Consider the following 19,448-nt stretch of genomic DNA (forward strand, 5'->3'; position numbering starts at 1 on the left):
TCCTTAAAAACAATTAAAATCATTTAATAAGTGCAGTATCCTTTCCTACTGCATACTGACTCATTTTCAATTGATAATAGCTTATAGAGACGGATTAAAAGCAATAAAACTTTATTATAACTATTTAAATAGCAGTATGCTAATATTTTTGTCCCATGACCTCATCACTGCATGCGAGTAGCATCCAGTTAGCATCTTAAAAATAATACTGGATATTTCACAATAAGTCAGTTTTGTGTAAAAATATTTTTGGCAGTCTGATCACAGATAAGTTAAAAATCATGGTGTAATTATTTCCTGGTTTCTACATTACACAATTATATGCATTTAATCCAAATGCAAGTTATTTTTTATTGTCTGAAAAATTGTAATAAAACTTCTGGTGACACATTCCTGGCAACTAAAATCAACATTTGAAGGACAAATTTGAAGTTTTCACTTAAATTTAAAACACATTTAAAGTATGTCCTGTTCAAACGAAATAATTTCTCAGATTTCCACAAACGGCGTCATTGCGACTCAAATCAGTTTGGTTATTGTTAACTAAAACTAAATTTATTAAAAAATAATTTTCGTTAATGAAATAAAGCTGAAATAAAATACCACATACATATTATATGAAAAATGTAAACTTAAAAATGTTAATGAAAATTAGAAATGTTGCATTGGCAATTAATTGAAATAAATCATTTTAAGTTACTAAAACTGTACTAAACTGCTACTATACACATATATAAATAAACTGTATTCTGTATCATACATATTTTACCATACACAATGCCTTTTTGACAAGTTCTGTTAAGACTATTTGGTTATTTCGGTAACACAATATGGCCATATCTGTTGATATTAGCTATTGCATTAGCTAAAATGAACTAACAATGAGAAATATATAGAGAAAATGTGCATATTGTACCCAGAATACATACTATAAACTGCAGGAATAGAATAGTACTGTAGTATGACATTCTGAACACAGCCAGAGAGAGTTACTGCAGCTTCATTAAATAACAACTGTGCTGCCCTGTATGGCGCTGGAGGTCGCATTGCATTGATATGCACTCAGTCAAGGGGTTTGAACCATGTTCTGTCCAAGCATGGTCATATTTGCCCCCTCTTTTATGGACTGGATACGGCCCAATCAGTTATGAAGGCATGAGAGAGGCAGTGTTATTTTCATTTCACAAAGAGTTGCATAGTTTCGTCTTTTTGAATTGCTTTCTTTCCTCAACAAAAAAAAGCATTTTAGTTTTACAGACACATCCTGTGTGATTTCTCCAGATCGGTTTCCTTCAAAACTTCCTTAACCCCACTTTGACCAATCAGGGTTGAGTTCAAGCCCTGTCATTCTCCCCAAAAGAAAAGTGAAAACCTGACAACTCTTGTGCTGTGTTTGATGAAGATGTGCTTTCATGTTCTGAGACATTTCTTTTCTTTTAGTCTTTTAGTAAAAGAGGTGCCATGGTTTAAAAAAAAGAGAAAGAAAAGAGATTGATCAAGCCAGGTAGTACTGAAGTAGCAGGTGACACACATGGAGAGAATGCAGCCAGGCCTGTGTGCCGAGAGGTTACCTTCAACACGATCTCAAATGTAAACATACTAGTGAAGACATAATCTGCATAGCCTAGGACCTGGAATAAACCAGACGGTTACAGCGTTACTGAACATACACAACACACAACACGAGCACAGGGCAGGACATTTACCTTTAACACGATCTCTACAGTAAAGATAGCCGTGAAAGCATAGTCAAAGTAACCAAGTATCTGCAAAGAGCAATGTACATGTTTAACAAAGATCAAGGACATTTAGCAATCATCATTTACCATCAGAATATAGATTTAGAATTATAGGTATATGTGGTGTCCTTTAGTTAATTATTAGTCTGTTACGGTAACACCACAGAAACATTACTCTTTCAGTGAAGGAAGTCCTTAGTTTGGAAGAAAAGGGTTAGCAGATATGAAGAGATGAAGGAATAACAGATGCGCAAAACATACAACTCTACTAGTTTAATCTCAAATATCACATTTGACGAGGGGTGTAACGGTTCTCTGTTAAAATAAATAAATAAATCTAACCGTACCGCTCTCCACCAATGGTTTGGCACGCACTTGCACCACGGTTCATCTTAAATCTGATGACGCATCTATAATATGGTTTGATGTAAATATCAACACGTAAAACAGAGTTTGGCCACTGTATGTTTCTGTCAGATAAGCATTCTGGCTTCCCGATATGTTGCAACAGCGATGATCAAAAAACGTGGACAACGATCGGAAGCGCACACACACGGAAAGCCGTGTCTCAGACAGCGCTCAAATATTGAGTTGTCTATCAAGTCTTGCTCTTGAACGGACAGATTCACACAAAAACTGTCAACATGCCCGTCTTGGCGAGTATCCTCCTAGCAAACATCGTAGGTTACGTCATAAGTGAACGTAAACGGTCGAGAAAGACGATGCATGTGAACAGTATCAGTATCTCGGATCCGTGCATTACGTCTTAAAGTGACAGCAGCCTAATATTCCTCCTGTCTGTGTTTTTAATGTTAATCAAACAACAAAAGACAAAAAAAAAATCACTCACTTCTCCTGACTGAATAGCATTTGTAACTTTAAATCTTTATTTAATTTATACAGTGAAGATTATACGCAATGTATTTTACATTTGATTACTTTCTGGACCTGAAAACTACTGATACCTGAAAAACTTGAAAAGCACTGTTTCTATATTTTTCTATCTTTGCTCTATCATAATTATTTTGTGCTGTTGCTTGTACTTTGATTATTTGTTTTTATTTTCTTTGTTTTTATTTGACAGTACCTTTTTTCCCTGAACATAGCACATACCGAACCGTACCGAAACCCTGAAACCGTGATAAAAACCAAACTGTGAATTATTTGAACCGTTACACCCCTACATTTAACCCTTTTAAAGGGTTAGTTCAGCCAGAAATGAAAATTCTGTCATTTGCTCACTCTCATGTCGTTCCAAGTCCATAAGACTTTTGTTCATCTTCAGAACACAAATGAAGATCTTTTAATGCAATTTGAGAGATCTCTGTGCCTCCATTGAAAGTCCATTCACCCAAAACTCTTTTTGAAGTTTTTGAAGTGTCAGTTTATGAGACACGATTGGTTTATATGAACAGATTTAATTTACGTTTAATTTAAATATAGACATTGATCAATGATGAAGACAGAAATCTCTCAGATTTCCTTAAAAAATATCTTAATTTGTGTTCCTAAGATGAACGAAAGTCTTACGGGTTTGGAACGACATGAGAGTGAGTACCATATAATTACTTGTAAACATACTTGTTTTACTTTATCTGTAAATGCTTTGGAAGCTCTTATTTAATCATAAAATTAAATAATAAAAATAATAAATGTATTTTTTTTTATATTTACAATCTGAGTACAAAAACGACATAGTTCTTAACCAAAAACAAAACAAAACAAACAAAAACCCTTGCACTTACGCTTGATCATAACACTAAACTTTCGTTTTAGTTGAATATATTGAGTATGAATATGTTTTGGACATTAATGAATAATGTGACATTTGCAGAACCAAATAGCTTCTGTATGTGTGCGCAAGTTGTACTCACGATATTCCGGAAAGAGAAGTTTCTGATTGGGTCCTCAGCGGCCAAGGAGGCGGAGCTTAACATAATGAACACGAGGATGAGGTTGGTGAAGATGTGGTGGTTTATCAGCTTGTGGCAGGCGACTCGAATTCTACAGAGAGAGAGAGGAGGAGGAGGAGACACTGAATACACAAGATCCAGAAGTGTCAAATGTGTAGAAAAAAGGCTTTTCTAAGCAATTAAAACAATAAAATCATTTGCCTTGTGATTTTTAGTCATTAGAAACATGGATTTAATCAAAATGCAAAAACAACAGTCTAACGCTTGATCAGGTTTTTCTTATATTGTCCAAAACGATAAACTAATGCTGTGGTGACACATTAATGGCAACTAAAATGAACATCTGAAGAACAAATTTGCCATGTTTTTGTGACAGGCTCTGTTCAAACAGAAGTCTAGTTATTTTAATGAAATTAAGATTTTCTCCAACGGTGTTACTATAACTCAAAACAGTGTTGTTTATGTTTTCGGTAATTGAAAAAGCTGAAATAAAATATTAGATAAAAAAAAAAAATATATATAATAATACATTTAAACAAAAATTAGAAATGTTGCCTTTAATTTTATTAAAACTAAAACTGAAATAAAAATAAATTAAAGCTAAATAGAAATACAAAAAAACTAATACAATGACAAAAGCACATAACAAAAGACTTAAACTAAAATGAAAACTGAAAATATAATCCAAAATATTAACAAATACCATATTAGCATATAAATTATACTAAAATAAAATGCTGGCAACACCAAATCATGGGTTTGATTCTCAGGGAATGTAGCCTGGTTAAAACCAGACCATTCTCAGTAGTAACTGAGTTATGGTCTGGCAAAGCTCCATAGACAAATCATTTCCAAAGGGGCGTCACCAACGGACGTCGCTCAAATGCCTCGTCAAGAGCGATCGTCATCGTGTAAAGCTGCGTCCCAATTCGCCTAAGTTACACTACGCCATAAAAGTATGTACTCTTTTTGTGAAGAAAAGGTATTTACTTTTGAATGTGTAGCAAAAAAGTAGGCAAGCTTTGGGACATACTACTTCGTCATCTTTATCGGACGGATCTGTCGCGTGCATCCTGTCACGTAAACTGCCCTGTCAATCATCGTGTCACAGTTAAAATCCTCTATTAAATCTAATTTAATTTCCTACCGTTTCGGAGAGAAATGTAGTAGCACGTTCATCTGCCAGTGGGTCTTTCATGGAGACTGTCCTCATGTGTTTGCAATTTGAATATAATAATGCATTTAAAAGTTGAACGGACGTCGCTCAAATGCCTCTGGGCGCAATTGGATAGACCTAAAACCAATCAGAGCGATCGTCATCGTGTAAAGCCCGCCTCAACGTTTCTGATTGGTGCCGCGATTTCTAGGCCATGGAAATGGGCTTGAATGAGCTCTTTCCCAGACTACTTCTCGAGTAAATCTGAATTTGCCGGAAGTTGTCTGGGTTTTCCCAGGCTACAGGGAATGGATAAATGGATATGAATACCTTGAATGCAATACAAGTTGTTTTGGATAAAAGTATCTGCCAAATGCATAAACGTAATGTAAAAAGACTGATTCAGAAATGAAGTGTGTGTAAACGTTTACATGGGTCTTTTGTTCCTGTCTAGTTGTGTGTATGTTTGAGCAGACGTCAATGTGACACATACGGGTTTGTGTTGCTAAAGATGAAGAACGCACTGCCCTCTGGGATTGGAGTGATTTTCTCCTTCTTAACAAGCTCTGAGATCTGAGGACGGGGCCCCGCAGGAACGTCCGGCTCTTCTTCTTCCTCCTCTGTTACACGGACACGATGATCAGGACAAGTATAGAAAAAAATCATCTTGGATGTGCAACGACATGATATAGTTCTTTACCTGCGTTTTCCTTCTCTTCCTCCTCTCCAGCCTGAAGGAAAGAAAGCAACTCTATAATATCCTACTACTAACACAAAAACACATAAAACACAAAAAACAGGCACAAAATAGTTACCTTGGCATCATCTTCATTTTCATCAATTTCCTCACTTGGGAAAAAAAGGCACGAAAACAAGCACTGTAAAATGCAGCACACGAGCAGTGGAAACTAGATCCAGGCCCTCAATGTTTGATTAAATGACCTCTACAAGTTTTTATCATTTACCATTTCTTCTTATCGTCGGTGTCTGTGTTCAGAGACTCTGCGTCTGCAAGGTTGTCCACAGCGATAGCCAAGAACACATTCAGAAGAATGTCTAGGTGTCAATGTGTTAAGTAAACCAACAGCTTTATACTGTAATGCTCATAAGAAAACAACACAATTTTGCAGTGCAATACTACCAGAGCTCAATATTTTAAGCCTTTTCACAATATTCAATATACTGTATGTCTTGACATTATGAAATAGCAAACTACAAAAAAGTTACGGTTTGCAAACTGCTATATACTGAACCAAAACTTCATTTTTGGAGATTGACAGATTAGGTCACTACGAACTGTGGGAATATAAGGAAAATGACAGCAGACAGGTTTGGAATGATATGAAGATGATTAAATATTGGGAGATTTTATGATCAAATTTATTTCTTAAAGCTATAAACCTTTGTGTTTAAAATGTTTCACTACATTTAGTTTGCACATTGTCTACACATATGCTACATAAACAACAACTACCGTTCAAAAATTTGGGGTCTGGATTTTTTTTTTTTTTTTTTTTGTCTCTTTAAGTCTCTTATGCTGCTCACCAAGGCTGCATTTATTTAAATCAAAATACAGTAAAAACTGAAATATTGTGAAATATTATTTCAACCTAAAATAACGGTTTTATATTTTAAAATGTAATCTAATCCTCTGATATAAAAGCTGATCATTACAGTGCTCCAGTCTTCAGAATCACATGATCCTTCAGAAATCATTCTAATATGTATAAGATATAATTTATTAGTTTTAGTAACTTAAAATGATTTATTTCAATACTTAACTCTCTGATTCTAGGGTAACATCCCAGGAACTGAAACTACAAACTTTTCTCTTGCAACCAAGATAGTTAAAAACGAATCTACAATTAGCCGCACAATTAGGCTTACACCAACATGTCTGACGTCTAAGAAGATGAATTGACTCCTTAAGGGAATGACAAAAAACATTTCCCTTTGTTTTTCCGTTTCCTTTTTTGGCTTCATTAGGAAGTCAGCAGCAGTAAGAGGAGGATACAGTTTCCACAGATGAAGAGAATGATGAAGTAGATGCACACGATCATTCCCGACGATGATGGGCCACCGTATGCCATAATTCCATCGTACATGACGGCATTCCAGTCTTCACCGGTCAGAATCTGAGAACAACATAGTTACACATGAGCAAACACATATCCCATTAAAATAACATTAAAAAAAGACACACACCTGAAACACAGTGAGCAAGGCCTGAGGGAAGTTGTCAAAGGTGCTCCTCTTCGTTTGTGTCTCGTCGAAGTTAAACTTGCCGCCGAACACCTGCATACCGAGGAGGCTGAAGATGATGATGAAGAGGAAGAGCAGCAGCAATAGAGATGCGATGGACTTCATGGAGTTCAGCAGAGATGCCACCAAGTTACTGAGAGACGCCCAATGACTAAAAGGCAAAAAACAAACTATGTAAAAAAAAAAAAAAAGTGTTCTGAACCCTGCAAAAATTTCTTCTTTCTTAAATGTCATTCTGTCAAAAAACAGGATGAACTATAAGTGCCCCATTATTCTTTTTCAGATATTACCTTTCATGCAGTGTGTAATATAGCTGTTTGTGACTGTAAAAGGTCTGCAAAGTTTCAAAGATTAAAGTACATAATAAATGGGGCTATTGTCTCCCAAAAGAAAGAACAGATTCTGAAATGCACATTGCATATAATCTCATTTGCTGTGAAAAATGTCTACTAGGGCTGCAGCTATCGATTCTTTTTGTAATCGATTAATCTAGCACTTAATCGATCGATTAATCGGATACTTTTTTTTTTTGTATTTTTAAACAACCAAATCAAATAATGCATAACGAAAATGATGTGGCTGTAAAATGATCAAGCATTTGGCTTTTATTTTATTAGGAACGCATTTGGCTTTTATATAAAAAAAACAGAGGTATTTATTCCAACTCCAACATTTGGCTCCAAAACTAAGCCTATTTATTGCAATTTTTACCCATTTAGTGTTTAAAAGTGCCAGTGCCAACAATTATATAACAATACAGTTAAGTTAACTTACTGTAAAACATGTATAACATGTAAAACTATGAATACAAACTTAAATAAAGGCCATTTGGCCTTAGTTTTGTCTTCTTAATACAACATTACAAAAAAAGGATTGCACATTCTGCAAATTATCCACCTGAGAACAAAAATAAATGAATATAAAATATCAAGCCAAACAGGTACACAATGTATACAATTTATTTAAAAAAAAATGTAAATAAAACAATTATAAATCAGAATCAGACTTTTTCAGCTGTAATCTCAAAACAAACATCAAAATGTACTTTTATAAACTTTTATAAACCCAGACAATATAATCACAATGAACACATCCAAAATAAAATCTTTAACATATATATAACAACTGCAAAGCGTCTAATTTGTAAACAAAATGATTTACGCACTAAATCCAATTGCTGTGAGGTTCGGATCTAATGCGTAAATCATTTTGTTTACAAATTAGACGCTTTGCAGTTGTTATATAAATGTTAAAGATTTTAATTTGGATGTGTTCATTTTGATTGGCTGGGTTTATAAAAGTTTATAAAATTGAAAGGATATCTTTGCTTGGTGCATTTGGAAACAAAGCTTGTCTATTTCTAAATGTAATCACGTGCATCGCTGATGATTATACTGTCCGTGTGTTAAAAAAAAACTTAGATTAAACACACTCGCAACAGACACACCCCAAAGCGGAGACGTTACAGCGTTGCCAGCGGCACTGAGCGGAGTTTTGCCGCTGTAGTGGACACGCACCGTTATGGTGCGTTCACACCAAACGCGAATAGAGCGTCTGGCGCGAGTGATTTCAATGTTAAGGTAATGCAAAGACGCGTTTACTCTTGCCATTGTGCCAACTAAATTCAAAGTGTATCATGCGCTATGGTGTGCTTCCTGAACATTGAACAACGGTCCGAGTGAAACAATCAGATCCCTGCGCGTATAGTGCACGTCATAGGAATTTAACGAGGCTTCGAGGAAGAGTTTTTGCCTCGAGGAATTTTTGTAATCGAGTTAATCGAGTAACTCGATGAATCGTTTCAGCCCTAATGTCTACTTTGACCCTCAAACACTGTAGATGTAGCTGAGGCCTGGAAGAGTTTGGTTTGTGTTGTTGACATGTCAAGAAGACGTGGTTTTCTGCGCTGTAAAAGCAAATTTACATGCACTTCCGAAGAATGAGGACTTGTGTTAGACTTGATACAGTAAAAACAACGGCATCATTATTGTTAGTATCGCTATCAAGTGCTGAGGAAGCCTCTGGAGCTGAAATTCAGATATGGCAATGGGTGTTTCATTTCTGACATGTGCTGTAAGTGGTAGACCAATCACAACAACTGGGCCATCTGACCAATCAGAGCAGAGTTGGCTCACAGAGAGTATCATACCATTTCAGACACTGTGAGAAAAGTATATTATGAGGAAATGAAAGTGTTTTTTTGAAGTTGAATGCATGTAAATATATTGTAGAAGACCACCAAAACAAAATTAGGAACCTTTAAAATAGCATAAGAGGGGCACTTTAACAATTTTCATTTTCCGATCCCTTACCGTGTGACTTTAAAGATCCTGAGAAGTCGTACACATCGAAACACTGAGATGCCGAGAGGCGACATGATCTCTAACTCCACTAGGATCGTCTCAGTGATGCCACCGCACACCACAAAGCAGTCAAAACGATTAAAGAGAGACACAAAATAAGCCTGCAGGCCCAGACTGTACATCTTCACCAACATCTCGCACGTGAACATGGCCAGCAGCACTTTATTGGCCACGTCTACAAGAGAAAAGCGATCAGGGTCAGAAAAGAGAGGATACTGTGAGAACATGAAGCAGTCATGATCTTTTACACTCATTGCTTTGAGTACAAATACACGCAGAGCTCACCCTGTACTTGTGTGAGCCACATGGGCTGGTTGTAATGTTCTGATGAGATGGTCAAAGTGTTGAGGAACACCAGTATGATCACAAGCCAATAGAACGGCACAGATTTCACAGCCAAACGACAGTTCCTTCGACACAACCGGTTCCAGCGACGCCAGCGCCGACTGAAAGAGGAGGCAGTGAAGTCAGACAACATTGACACAAGAAGAAATGAAAATAGAATGATGCATTGAAAGGAGAGATTGAACACTAGATAAAACGCCTGAACTCTCAATAATAGATGTTAGAATGCAAGAGAGAGAGAGAGAGAGATAGAATGCTAGATATACAGAATGTTAGACAAAATGCTGGGATAGATAGAACACTTGAACAGTCGAGCGCTAAATAGAACAATAGAATGCTACTGTAGATAGACAGGATGCTAGAACTAAACAGAACATTAGAATGATAGAATACTGGATAAATAACACACAGATAGAATAACAGAACACTAGCTAGAACACTAGATAGAAAGGACACCACAACGTTAGAATACTAGAGCACTTGACAGAACCCTAAAGTGATAAAAAGAACACTAGATAGAGCAATACAATGCTAGTCTGATTTTTAGAATATTAGATAGGTAAACGTTAAAACGATAAATAGAGCAACACTACACTAGAAAAATAGAACACTATATACAGTAGAATGCAGGAAGGTTATTAAACATAAAACAAACTATAAAACAACAGAACGCTAAATATTATATATGGCAGAATAACTGAATGCTAGATAAACAGAGCAAGACATAAAACAATAGACAGAATACTAGAATACTACTATATTGGTAGAATGCTAAAATGATAGAATACAGCAGTGCTAGATAGCCAGAATGCTGGCTAGACAGATAGCATGTTAGATAGAAAGCTAGCTAGCTAACTAGACAGATAGCTGGAATGTTAACAAGCTAAACAGCTAGCTGGAATGCTAGCTAGCTAAACAGATAGCTAGAATGTTAGCTAGTTAGACAGATAGCTGGAATGCTAGCTGGAATGTTAGTTAGCTAGACAGACAGACAGACAGACAGACAGATAGATAGATAGAGCATGCAAGCTCACAGTAATACATGCAAATAACATGTAAATACATGCAATAACATGTAAATAAACTGACATTAGCACATACTAATCACATCTTTACTGACCTGCACTTTGATTTGGAAATTTTTTGACTGTAAATTGAAACAAATTGTAAAGTTAAAAAAGAAACCAGAGTATTCATATACCTCCTTGTTACAGCATATTACAATGATTCATTACTGAAGACAAAAAAATAAATAAATAAATTCATGTGTATTTGTGAGTTTTCTCACCATGTTGGGCCGCAACATGTCACCTTCTCTTCTTCTCCTTTCTCATTCTCTGTATTCATGGATTCGGTCTCACTCGCCGGCATACTCGCTATTGTGTTACAAACACAAGGTTCAGCACACACGCATTAAAACACTCACAACACACAGTTCAAACATTCTCAGTCAAATTTAGTGGACAAGATTGTTTATCTTTCTGAAAAATATTCAGAAAAGAAAGATGTAATTTTTAAATGCATCCTTAGTGAAACATACATTCTTAAAGAAATATAATTTGCACTTTTTTGAGGAAGGAAAGCTTCTTTTTTTTTTATTATTTATTTTTTTTTTACATATTTTCTGTGATAAATATATTTTTTATGATATATGAATATAAGTTAGTATAAACACAATTTCTAAGCTCTGACATTATGATGTAATTTGATGTTGAGCCTTCGGTTTACCAACACATGACTTTTTGGTGACACTTTACAATAAAGTTGTGTACAATAGAATTGTGTATGTTAATTCAATAGATAACATAATTGGACAATGATTGGACTCCAACGCGCAAGAGCACCACGAAGCATGCGTGTTGTATTGGCACAAGGGTGGACGTTGTTGCGTGAACGCGCATTGGAGATTCATATTTTGTAATAAAGTGGTAAATTAGTTTTTTTTTCCCGCAAACAAAGCACTGACGTCTCTTTGGAAAATTGAGGTTAAACCACTGGAGTGACATGGATTATTTTAAAGATGTCTTTACTACCTTTCTGGGGCTTGTTAACTAAGTGTTAGTTGCGTAGCTGTCAATGGAGGGACAGAAAGCTCTCAGATTTCATCGAAAAATCTTCATTTGTGTTCCGAAGATGAACGAAAGTCTTACGGGTTTGGAACGGCATGAGGCTGAATCATTAATGAAAGAATTTAAATTTTTGGGTGAACTAACCCTTTAATATTAGTTAATAAAAATGCTCATGTTCATGTTAGTTCACAGTGCATTTAATGTTTACAGATACATTTGATTTTTAAAATGTATTAGTAAATGTTGAGATTAACATTAACTAAGATTAATAAATGCTGTAGAAGTATTGCTCATTGTTAGTTCATGTTAACTAATGCATTAACTAATGTTAACAAATAAGACCTTATTGTAAAGTGTTACCAATTTTTTATAAAAAAAATTGCTTAAATATACATTCATGTTGAATTTCAGAAAATACAAGTCCTGAAGGAAAAAAAAAACATTAAAATGTAAAATTAGTGCAACTCAACATGGTTTATGTTTCAAAGACATTTATCATTAATTTACTTCCATACTAATGTCAAAGCAGAAAATCATAATGTAAAGTGTTTTTATATGACAGCTCAATTACAGTCAGTCTGTATCTGTGCTGAGAGATATTTATAGAAATCGAATTAAAAGGCCAATAGTTCAATCATGACTTCAGTAATGGTAAAACAAAAGGCCGCTTGAGGGGAAAAGTACAAAATATATGTTCTGCTCAGCCCTCACATTCCCTCAGGATATACGGATAAATTCTGACACATCCAAAGACAGTAATAAGCGAGTGTGATCAGACTTTTTGTGACTTCTCTATAAACTGCTGACCATGAGCCTGGTGATCTGGGTTTAACCTCATTTCTATGTTAGAAACTCGCTGTCACTGTTTTGGGATTTTTTAAGTTGTAGAGACGCTGCGCTCCCACTCCTGCCGGATCTGATCTCTGACTCACTCTGATTTTGAGAGAATGACAATAAGAAGACTTTAAATTAGTACAGGAAGGAGGAAACGGGCAAGCGAGGATTTCGATAACGCTAATGCTGAGGAAAAACTGTTGGGTGCAAACAGCATATAGGCGCTGACGGTCATAGAGAAGGAAAACACACACATTTGCAAAGCACAAGTAGTGCATTCACACACTATAGCATCCGCATAAGCATCACACACATAGACATATTATTAGCTTCACAACATACAGGCCAAAATAGGGCATTTGTGCCTAAGTCAATGAGTAATACATATCTCTTTTCAAAAGAAAGCCTATTAAACAAACTCTATGTAAGGCTTCTAACAGGTATTATTCATGAATATCATCAAGTAATCACACATATGAAAGGGACAGAAGGGTGGGAGGGAGATTTACCATGAGTGTCAGAGGACTGGCTGAACCAGCCAAACCCTTTCTTCTTCTTCTCCATGAGGCTGGCCAATGTAACCCCTTCATTTCCCATGCAACCAAAGCCCATGCATGATTTACACAGCACAGCACAGCCGTGGCATGGTCACGAGGGCGAGAACGAGTAGCCACATCGACACAGGTTAAAGCACGGGAACAAGAACAGCACCAAACACAACAATTAACAACAGTAAACAACAACCACAACAACATCAACATCGAGGCAACTGGTCTGCTGGATGGGAGCAAAGGATGAAGGGTAGTTAGTTAACAGTGAGCAAGAGCAGGTTATTAGGAACAGGGTGCAATGAATTCAATGAAAACATAGGAACATAGCGAGGGTCCAAATGTTGAGATTCGATGGTGCAGATGTTTGAATGCGTGTATGATATGAAGCTGACCTCTGACCTCGATGCCCCCCTCATACATTCATGGAAGTTCATCAGTACTTAGAGTTCAGAAAAAAAAATGTTGTCAATGATTATATTTTTGAAACCAATCTTTTCTCACACTGCTCAATTGCATACTGCTATTTCTCATAAGGCTGCACAATTAATTCAATTAAAACTACAGAATGGTCTTGTAACCACAAAAAGTGGTACGAGTCAATATGGAGATGAAATTGTTTGCTTGGAGACTCAAGCTTTTATTTATACTTTGTCGTTTTTTGACTTAGAAAATGAACAATCAATTAACTCCTAAATTCACATCTAAAATCATCAGAAATATGACAGGTACATGGCAGACCAATTAAATAACATATGGTAAGTATTACAAATATTTTTGTATATGTGGTTTTATGCTGTTTTGCGATATCTAAGCAACAGCAATGAGATGTTGAATATTATCATATCAGTTCAAACACAGTTCAAATCACAAATTAACTGCAAATATGATGACTAAATCATGTCAAAACAGAAATCTATTTTTATTCAATGTCTTTATCTTGTTTTTCAGTAAAAATATTACAACAACCCATACAAATAGGGCCCAATGTGCTGTGTTAATATGATGGGATTTTCCATATTGATTTTTCACAGGTGTTTTACCCATATTTAGAATCCACAATGCATTCTGTTGTGTTTTAGGGTTAAAGGTTTTGGAGTTCATAACATCAACAGACAATGTCATGGCAGAAAATTAACAGAACTTTTTCTGTTTTTCTATTAAACAGATGATTTAGAGTTCATTTATATAATAAAAATCAGCATATTAGAATGATTTCTGAAGGATCATGTGACACTGAAGACTGGAGTGACGATGCTGAAAATTCAGATTTGCATCGGAGGGAATAAATTACATTTTAAATATATTAAAATAGAAAACATCTATTTTAAATTGTAATAATATCTCACAATACTGTATTTTTGAGCAAATAAATTCAGCTTTAATGATCCCAAAATTTGAATAGTAGTGTATATATAAATGACACAATTTTACATAAATTACAACTTAAATACTGTAGGTGGCGAATATTACTATATTATTACTATCAAATGTTTCTAGAAATAGTGCAGTTCATTGAAAAGTCAAAGTATTCTTTATTAAATCTATAATTACAGAAGTAATATGAGTATTTATAAAACTTGTTTATAACTGCATTCTGTTTTAAATTTTATGTGTGTAATATTATATATATATATATATATATATATATATATATATATATATATATATATATATATATATATATACACATATACATATACACACACACTGTATGTGTGCGTGTGTTGTTTTAAACAGGTTTTACTGGAAAACAAGACAAACATACTGATTAAAAATGGAAATAAATTCACTTCTAAGAGATATCATTCTGTGAACTTGTGTGAGCGGAAACAGAATTCAGCTTGATTTTCCATTTGCAGAATAAGTTCTGCATAAATGCTAAGCTTTCCAGACGAGCGACTTTTGTGGGTCTGTATCAATCAATTACAGCAAAAAAAACCCTTTCAGAATCCAGCCGGCTAATCTAACCCGACCGTCCTCTCGCAGAACTGAGGTCAGTCAAAGAGCAGCTCGCTGGAACAGTGGAAGTGGAAATCTGCTGTTACTGTAGCGGCTCCAACCGCTCAGAATCATGTGTGCTGCTTATATAAAAGGGATTAGGATTAGTCTTTATTTTGCTTCGTTTCTCCACTTCACGCCCTTATGAGCAAGCTCCTCTCGTTCAGTAGATACCGGACATAATGACTGACTTACATTCAGCTCATTTAATGTCACTTTTAGACAATGTTTGAAGACAGTGTCTTGATCACAGTTAAATTGTAAGCAGAATCAGTCCTAGATGTCGGTCCAGCACTGTACTGAACCCGAACCTGAAGATTTTGGACTTTGATTGACAAATCTGCAGTTCGGCGGAAGAGGCAGCGCTCGTGGCGTCAGCGCTTGCTCACTGCTCCTCAACTATTTCATCAAAAATACACCAGAGGCAGCTGTTTTGGTTTGCTGACGTCTGTTCGGTGTCACGCTGCAGTTTGATGGGCATGACGGGCCAATTAAAGACGCCTCAGTGGCTGCTAGAAAAAGTTGCAAAGCTTTGGTTGAAACACCACCCTTAATACAAGTCAGAAAAGCGCAATTCAGAAGTTCACTCACTGAACAAGTTCATTAGTTCAACACAAAATATAAATGATCAGTTGTGACTAATCATGGCTATTGATTCCTTGATATGCTGATTGTTCCCTACTGATATATGGCATTTTTCTAAACTAAACAAATACTGTAAAAACAATCAACATAGGCAGATTTTAATTCCGTCATTCAACAATCTCAACCACATTTACATTGATCGACTATTTTTGTAGGAGTAATTTAAAGCATTCTGGGAAATGGACTGTTGCATAATATGAAAGTTGAAATGCAATGCATGAAATGCAATGCAAAAAATGAAATGCACTACTTTTCAAAAGTCGGGGTCAGAACGAAGGATGCATTAAATTGATCAAAAGTCACAGTAAAGACATTTATAATGTTACAAAAGATTTATATTTTAAATAAATGCGGTTTGTTTGAACTCCTATTCTATTGTTTGTTTGAATATTTCTATTCATCAATGAATCATTGTTTCCATAAAAAAAAAAAACTGTTTTCAACATTGAAAATAATAAGAAATGTTTCTTAAGCAATCATAATTTTAAAATGATTTCTGAAAGATCATGTGACACTGAAGACTGGAGTAATAATGCTGAAAATTCAGCTTTACATCACAGGAATAAATTACATTTAAAATATATTCAGTTCTTTTAAATTGTAATAATATTTCACAATATCACTGTACTTTTGATCAAATAAATGCTGCTGAAAAAACTTAAATATCCCAAACTTTTAAACAGTAGTGTATATATAAATTACACACAATTTTACATATAAAATTACAATTTATTAAATTTACAGATAAATCACAACTTCTATACTGTAGGTGGTAAATATTACTACATTATTAATATGATCAAATTTTTCTGGAAATAGTGTATTTCAGAAAAGTCAAAGTAGTCTTTATTAAAAACTATACTTACAGAACTAACAGGATTTTTTTATTCAACTTCCTTAAATTCACATTTAAATTGATCAAATCGATTCTGTTTGCTACACTAAATTGAACTGAAATTCATGAACTAATTTGCGATTTGAAAAGCAATCTCAGCTCAATTCTGAATCCTGACTTGAAATAACTTTCTGCATATGGACTGTTTAATGTGTGTCTAGTTACTAGTATAGTATACTAGTCACATGGATTCCTGTCATGTGCTGCATTCAGGTACTCACGGTTGCGTTTGCTGTCCTCTTCATCCTCCTCATTCTCAGGGTCGATGTCTTCAGCCTGTGTGATCCAGTCCAGATAACCCTTCAGATCTTCCTCCAGCTGCTGTTTCTCCCGCAGCTTCTGGAAATCTCCACGGGCCTTTGCCTTCTCTCGCTCTTTAGAGAACTCTCTGGGTTGAGGAAAACAGTTTTACCTTCAGTTCACTACTAATCATCCAACATGTTTATAATACTTAACCTAAACCACACTTAAAAATGTCTAAATGATGGCATTACATACTAAAATATCAAACCATGCGATATTAGTTTCACAAGATGATACAGTATGAAAATACAGTATATTATATATTTTGTACAGATATGTGTTTTTTAAAGGGATACTCCACTTTAAAATGAAAATTCTGTCATCATATACTCACCCTCATGTTGTTTCAAACCTGTATGAATTTCTTTCTTCTGCTGAACAGAAAGGAAGATATTTAGAAGAATGTCAGTAACCAGACAGTTTCTGGTACCATTGACTTCCATAGTATATATTTTTTCCTACTATGAAAGTCAATGGTACCAGAAACTGTCTGGTTACTGACATCCTTTCTGTTCACCAGAAGAAAGAAATTCATACAGGTTTGAAGCAACATGAGGGTGAGTATATGATGACAGAATTTTCATTTTAAAGTGGAGTATCCCTTTAAAGTTTTACAAACAACATTTTTACACCTGAATATTACAGGTATTTTGCATTATTTTTTGCATTATTTTGCATATAGAAAAACCTTGAGAAAAACAATTGATTTATGGTTTTCTTGAAATGACTTAATTCATATGTATAATTATGGACATTGCTAATGTTGTGATGGACATGACTACTCAAATTTTTTTAGGATAGGACAATATCACCAATATCAAACAATATCAAAATCGCCTTTAAAGTTGTCCATTTATGTTGCCGATTGTGCTGCATTCACTCATTTACGGTAGGAAATTTACAAAATATCTTCAGGGAACATGATCTTTACTTAATATCCTAATAATTTTTGTCATAAAAGAAAAATCGATAATTTTGACCCATACAATGTATTGTTGGCTATTGCCACAAATATACCCATGCTACTTGTGACTGGTTTTGTGATCCAGGGTCACATTTGGTGTCTCTGGAACATAATTCTCTGAATGTGATTTCAAACATTTACTGAATCAAATAGAATTCAGTTTAACTGATTAGTTAGACTAAACACACTAAGGATCCGATTAACGTTCAGAATGAACTTTCCACCCTGCCAAAAACTATTTTTTTACCATCATCAATTCCAAAACACTTGGGTTTTAGATGGTTTTATAAGATGACAATACTGATCTGTTTCTTGAATAAGTATAAATATTAAATAAATCTTCTGAAATAATTTATATTAAATATAATGTATAAATGTGATAAAATATTATAGCTAACATTTTAGTTCAGGGTCCAATTCTCACTACTAACTAGATGCTTATTAGCATGCATATTACTAGGATACTGGCTGATTATTAGTACTTATAAAGCACATATTAATGCCTTATTCTGCATGACCATATTCTACATCACATAATCCTATCCAATACCTAAACTTAACAACTACCTTAATAACTATTAATAAGCAGTAATAGGCGAAAAGTCATAGTTAATAGTTAGTTAACAGTGAGAATTGGACCCTAAACTAATTTTCACGACTAATGTGCATGCTTACCATATTTACATATACCTAAACGTACAGTAAGTGTAAATGCTTCAGCGTCCTGCCAGTAGGGTGCATGCTTGTCCACAAAGGACAAGGAGAAACATCACATAAACGCGCTCGAAAGGTCACACGACGTGTGTCGCATCCTTAATAAAATGGCAAAAGCACAAAAATGGAATCTAAACCTAATTTCAGAAGATCGCTCGATCTGCGAATTGTATATGTTGCACCACGGGCACGGCGTCTCTCCTGGGAGAATATTAATAACCCTGCAGCTCTAAGAAAGCGCTTGTAGGACTTGCGGACACAAGAAGCAGATTAATTTCACCCTTCCGGAGGAGGTCAGGAAATCTGTGCCCTTCTCTGACGGAGATGAAGGAGATGTTATCTTTCGGATTTAAAAAAACTAAATAACCATATCGAATTGAGTCACCTGTCTGGCTCAAGTCTCCTTCCTCTCTTCCATCTGCCCTTCCTTCCTCTTACTCATCTCCTCCTGTTCCTTTTGCCTCTTTCTGTCTTAACTAAACCCAATATCCAGTTTAAGGTTCACAATTAAGAACCAAAAAAAAACTGATGTACAATGTAAGATATGATGAACCATGTTTTGCAATGTTACTGGGAATGACATTCACTATCGTTCCAAAGTTTGAGGTCAGTAAGAGTAATACTTTTATTCAGAAAGGATGATTTAAATGGATCAAAAAATTACAGTAAAGACATTTATAATGTTACAAAAGATTTC

General features: G+C 35.0%; 1 protein-coding gene across 1 annotated transcript in view; it reads right to left on the reverse strand.

Moving 5' to 3' along the window:
- cacna1da (calcium channel, voltage-dependent, L type, alpha 1D subunit, a) overlaps positions 1–19,448 on the reverse strand; it is an 88,982-nt gene that overhangs the window by 31,619 nt on the left and 37,915 nt on the right. Inside the window, exons 9-22 of the mRNA XM_079857976.1 lie at positions 16,992–17,158; positions 13,191–13,265; positions 11,067–11,154; positions 9,719–9,879; positions 9,383–9,608; positions 7,014–7,221; positions 6,823–6,943; positions 5,774–5,864; positions 5,624–5,657; positions 5,509–5,539; positions 5,302–5,428; positions 3,614–3,743; positions 1,707–1,766; positions 1,572–1,631 (exon numbers count right to left, since the gene is read on the reverse strand). Coding sequence (XP_079714102.1) covers positions 1,572–1,631; positions 1,707–1,766; positions 3,614–3,743; positions 5,302–5,428; positions 5,509–5,539; positions 5,624–5,657; positions 5,774–5,864; positions 6,823–6,943; positions 7,014–7,221; positions 9,383–9,608; positions 9,719–9,879; positions 11,067–11,154; positions 13,191–13,265; positions 16,992–17,158 — 1,579 coding nt within the window. The remainder of the gene's footprint in view (positions 1–1,571; positions 1,632–1,706; positions 1,767–3,613; positions 3,744–5,301; positions 5,429–5,508; positions 5,540–5,623; positions 5,658–5,773; positions 5,865–6,822; positions 6,944–7,013; positions 7,222–9,382; positions 9,609–9,718; positions 9,880–11,066; positions 11,155–13,190; positions 13,266–16,991; positions 17,159–19,448) is intronic.

Source organism: Squalius cephalus, assembly GCF_949319135.1.
Source record: "Squalius cephalus genome assembly, chromosome: 22".
Classification (NCBI taxonomy): Eukaryota; Metazoa; Chordata; class Actinopteri; order Cypriniformes; family Leuciscidae; genus Squalius; species Squalius cephalus.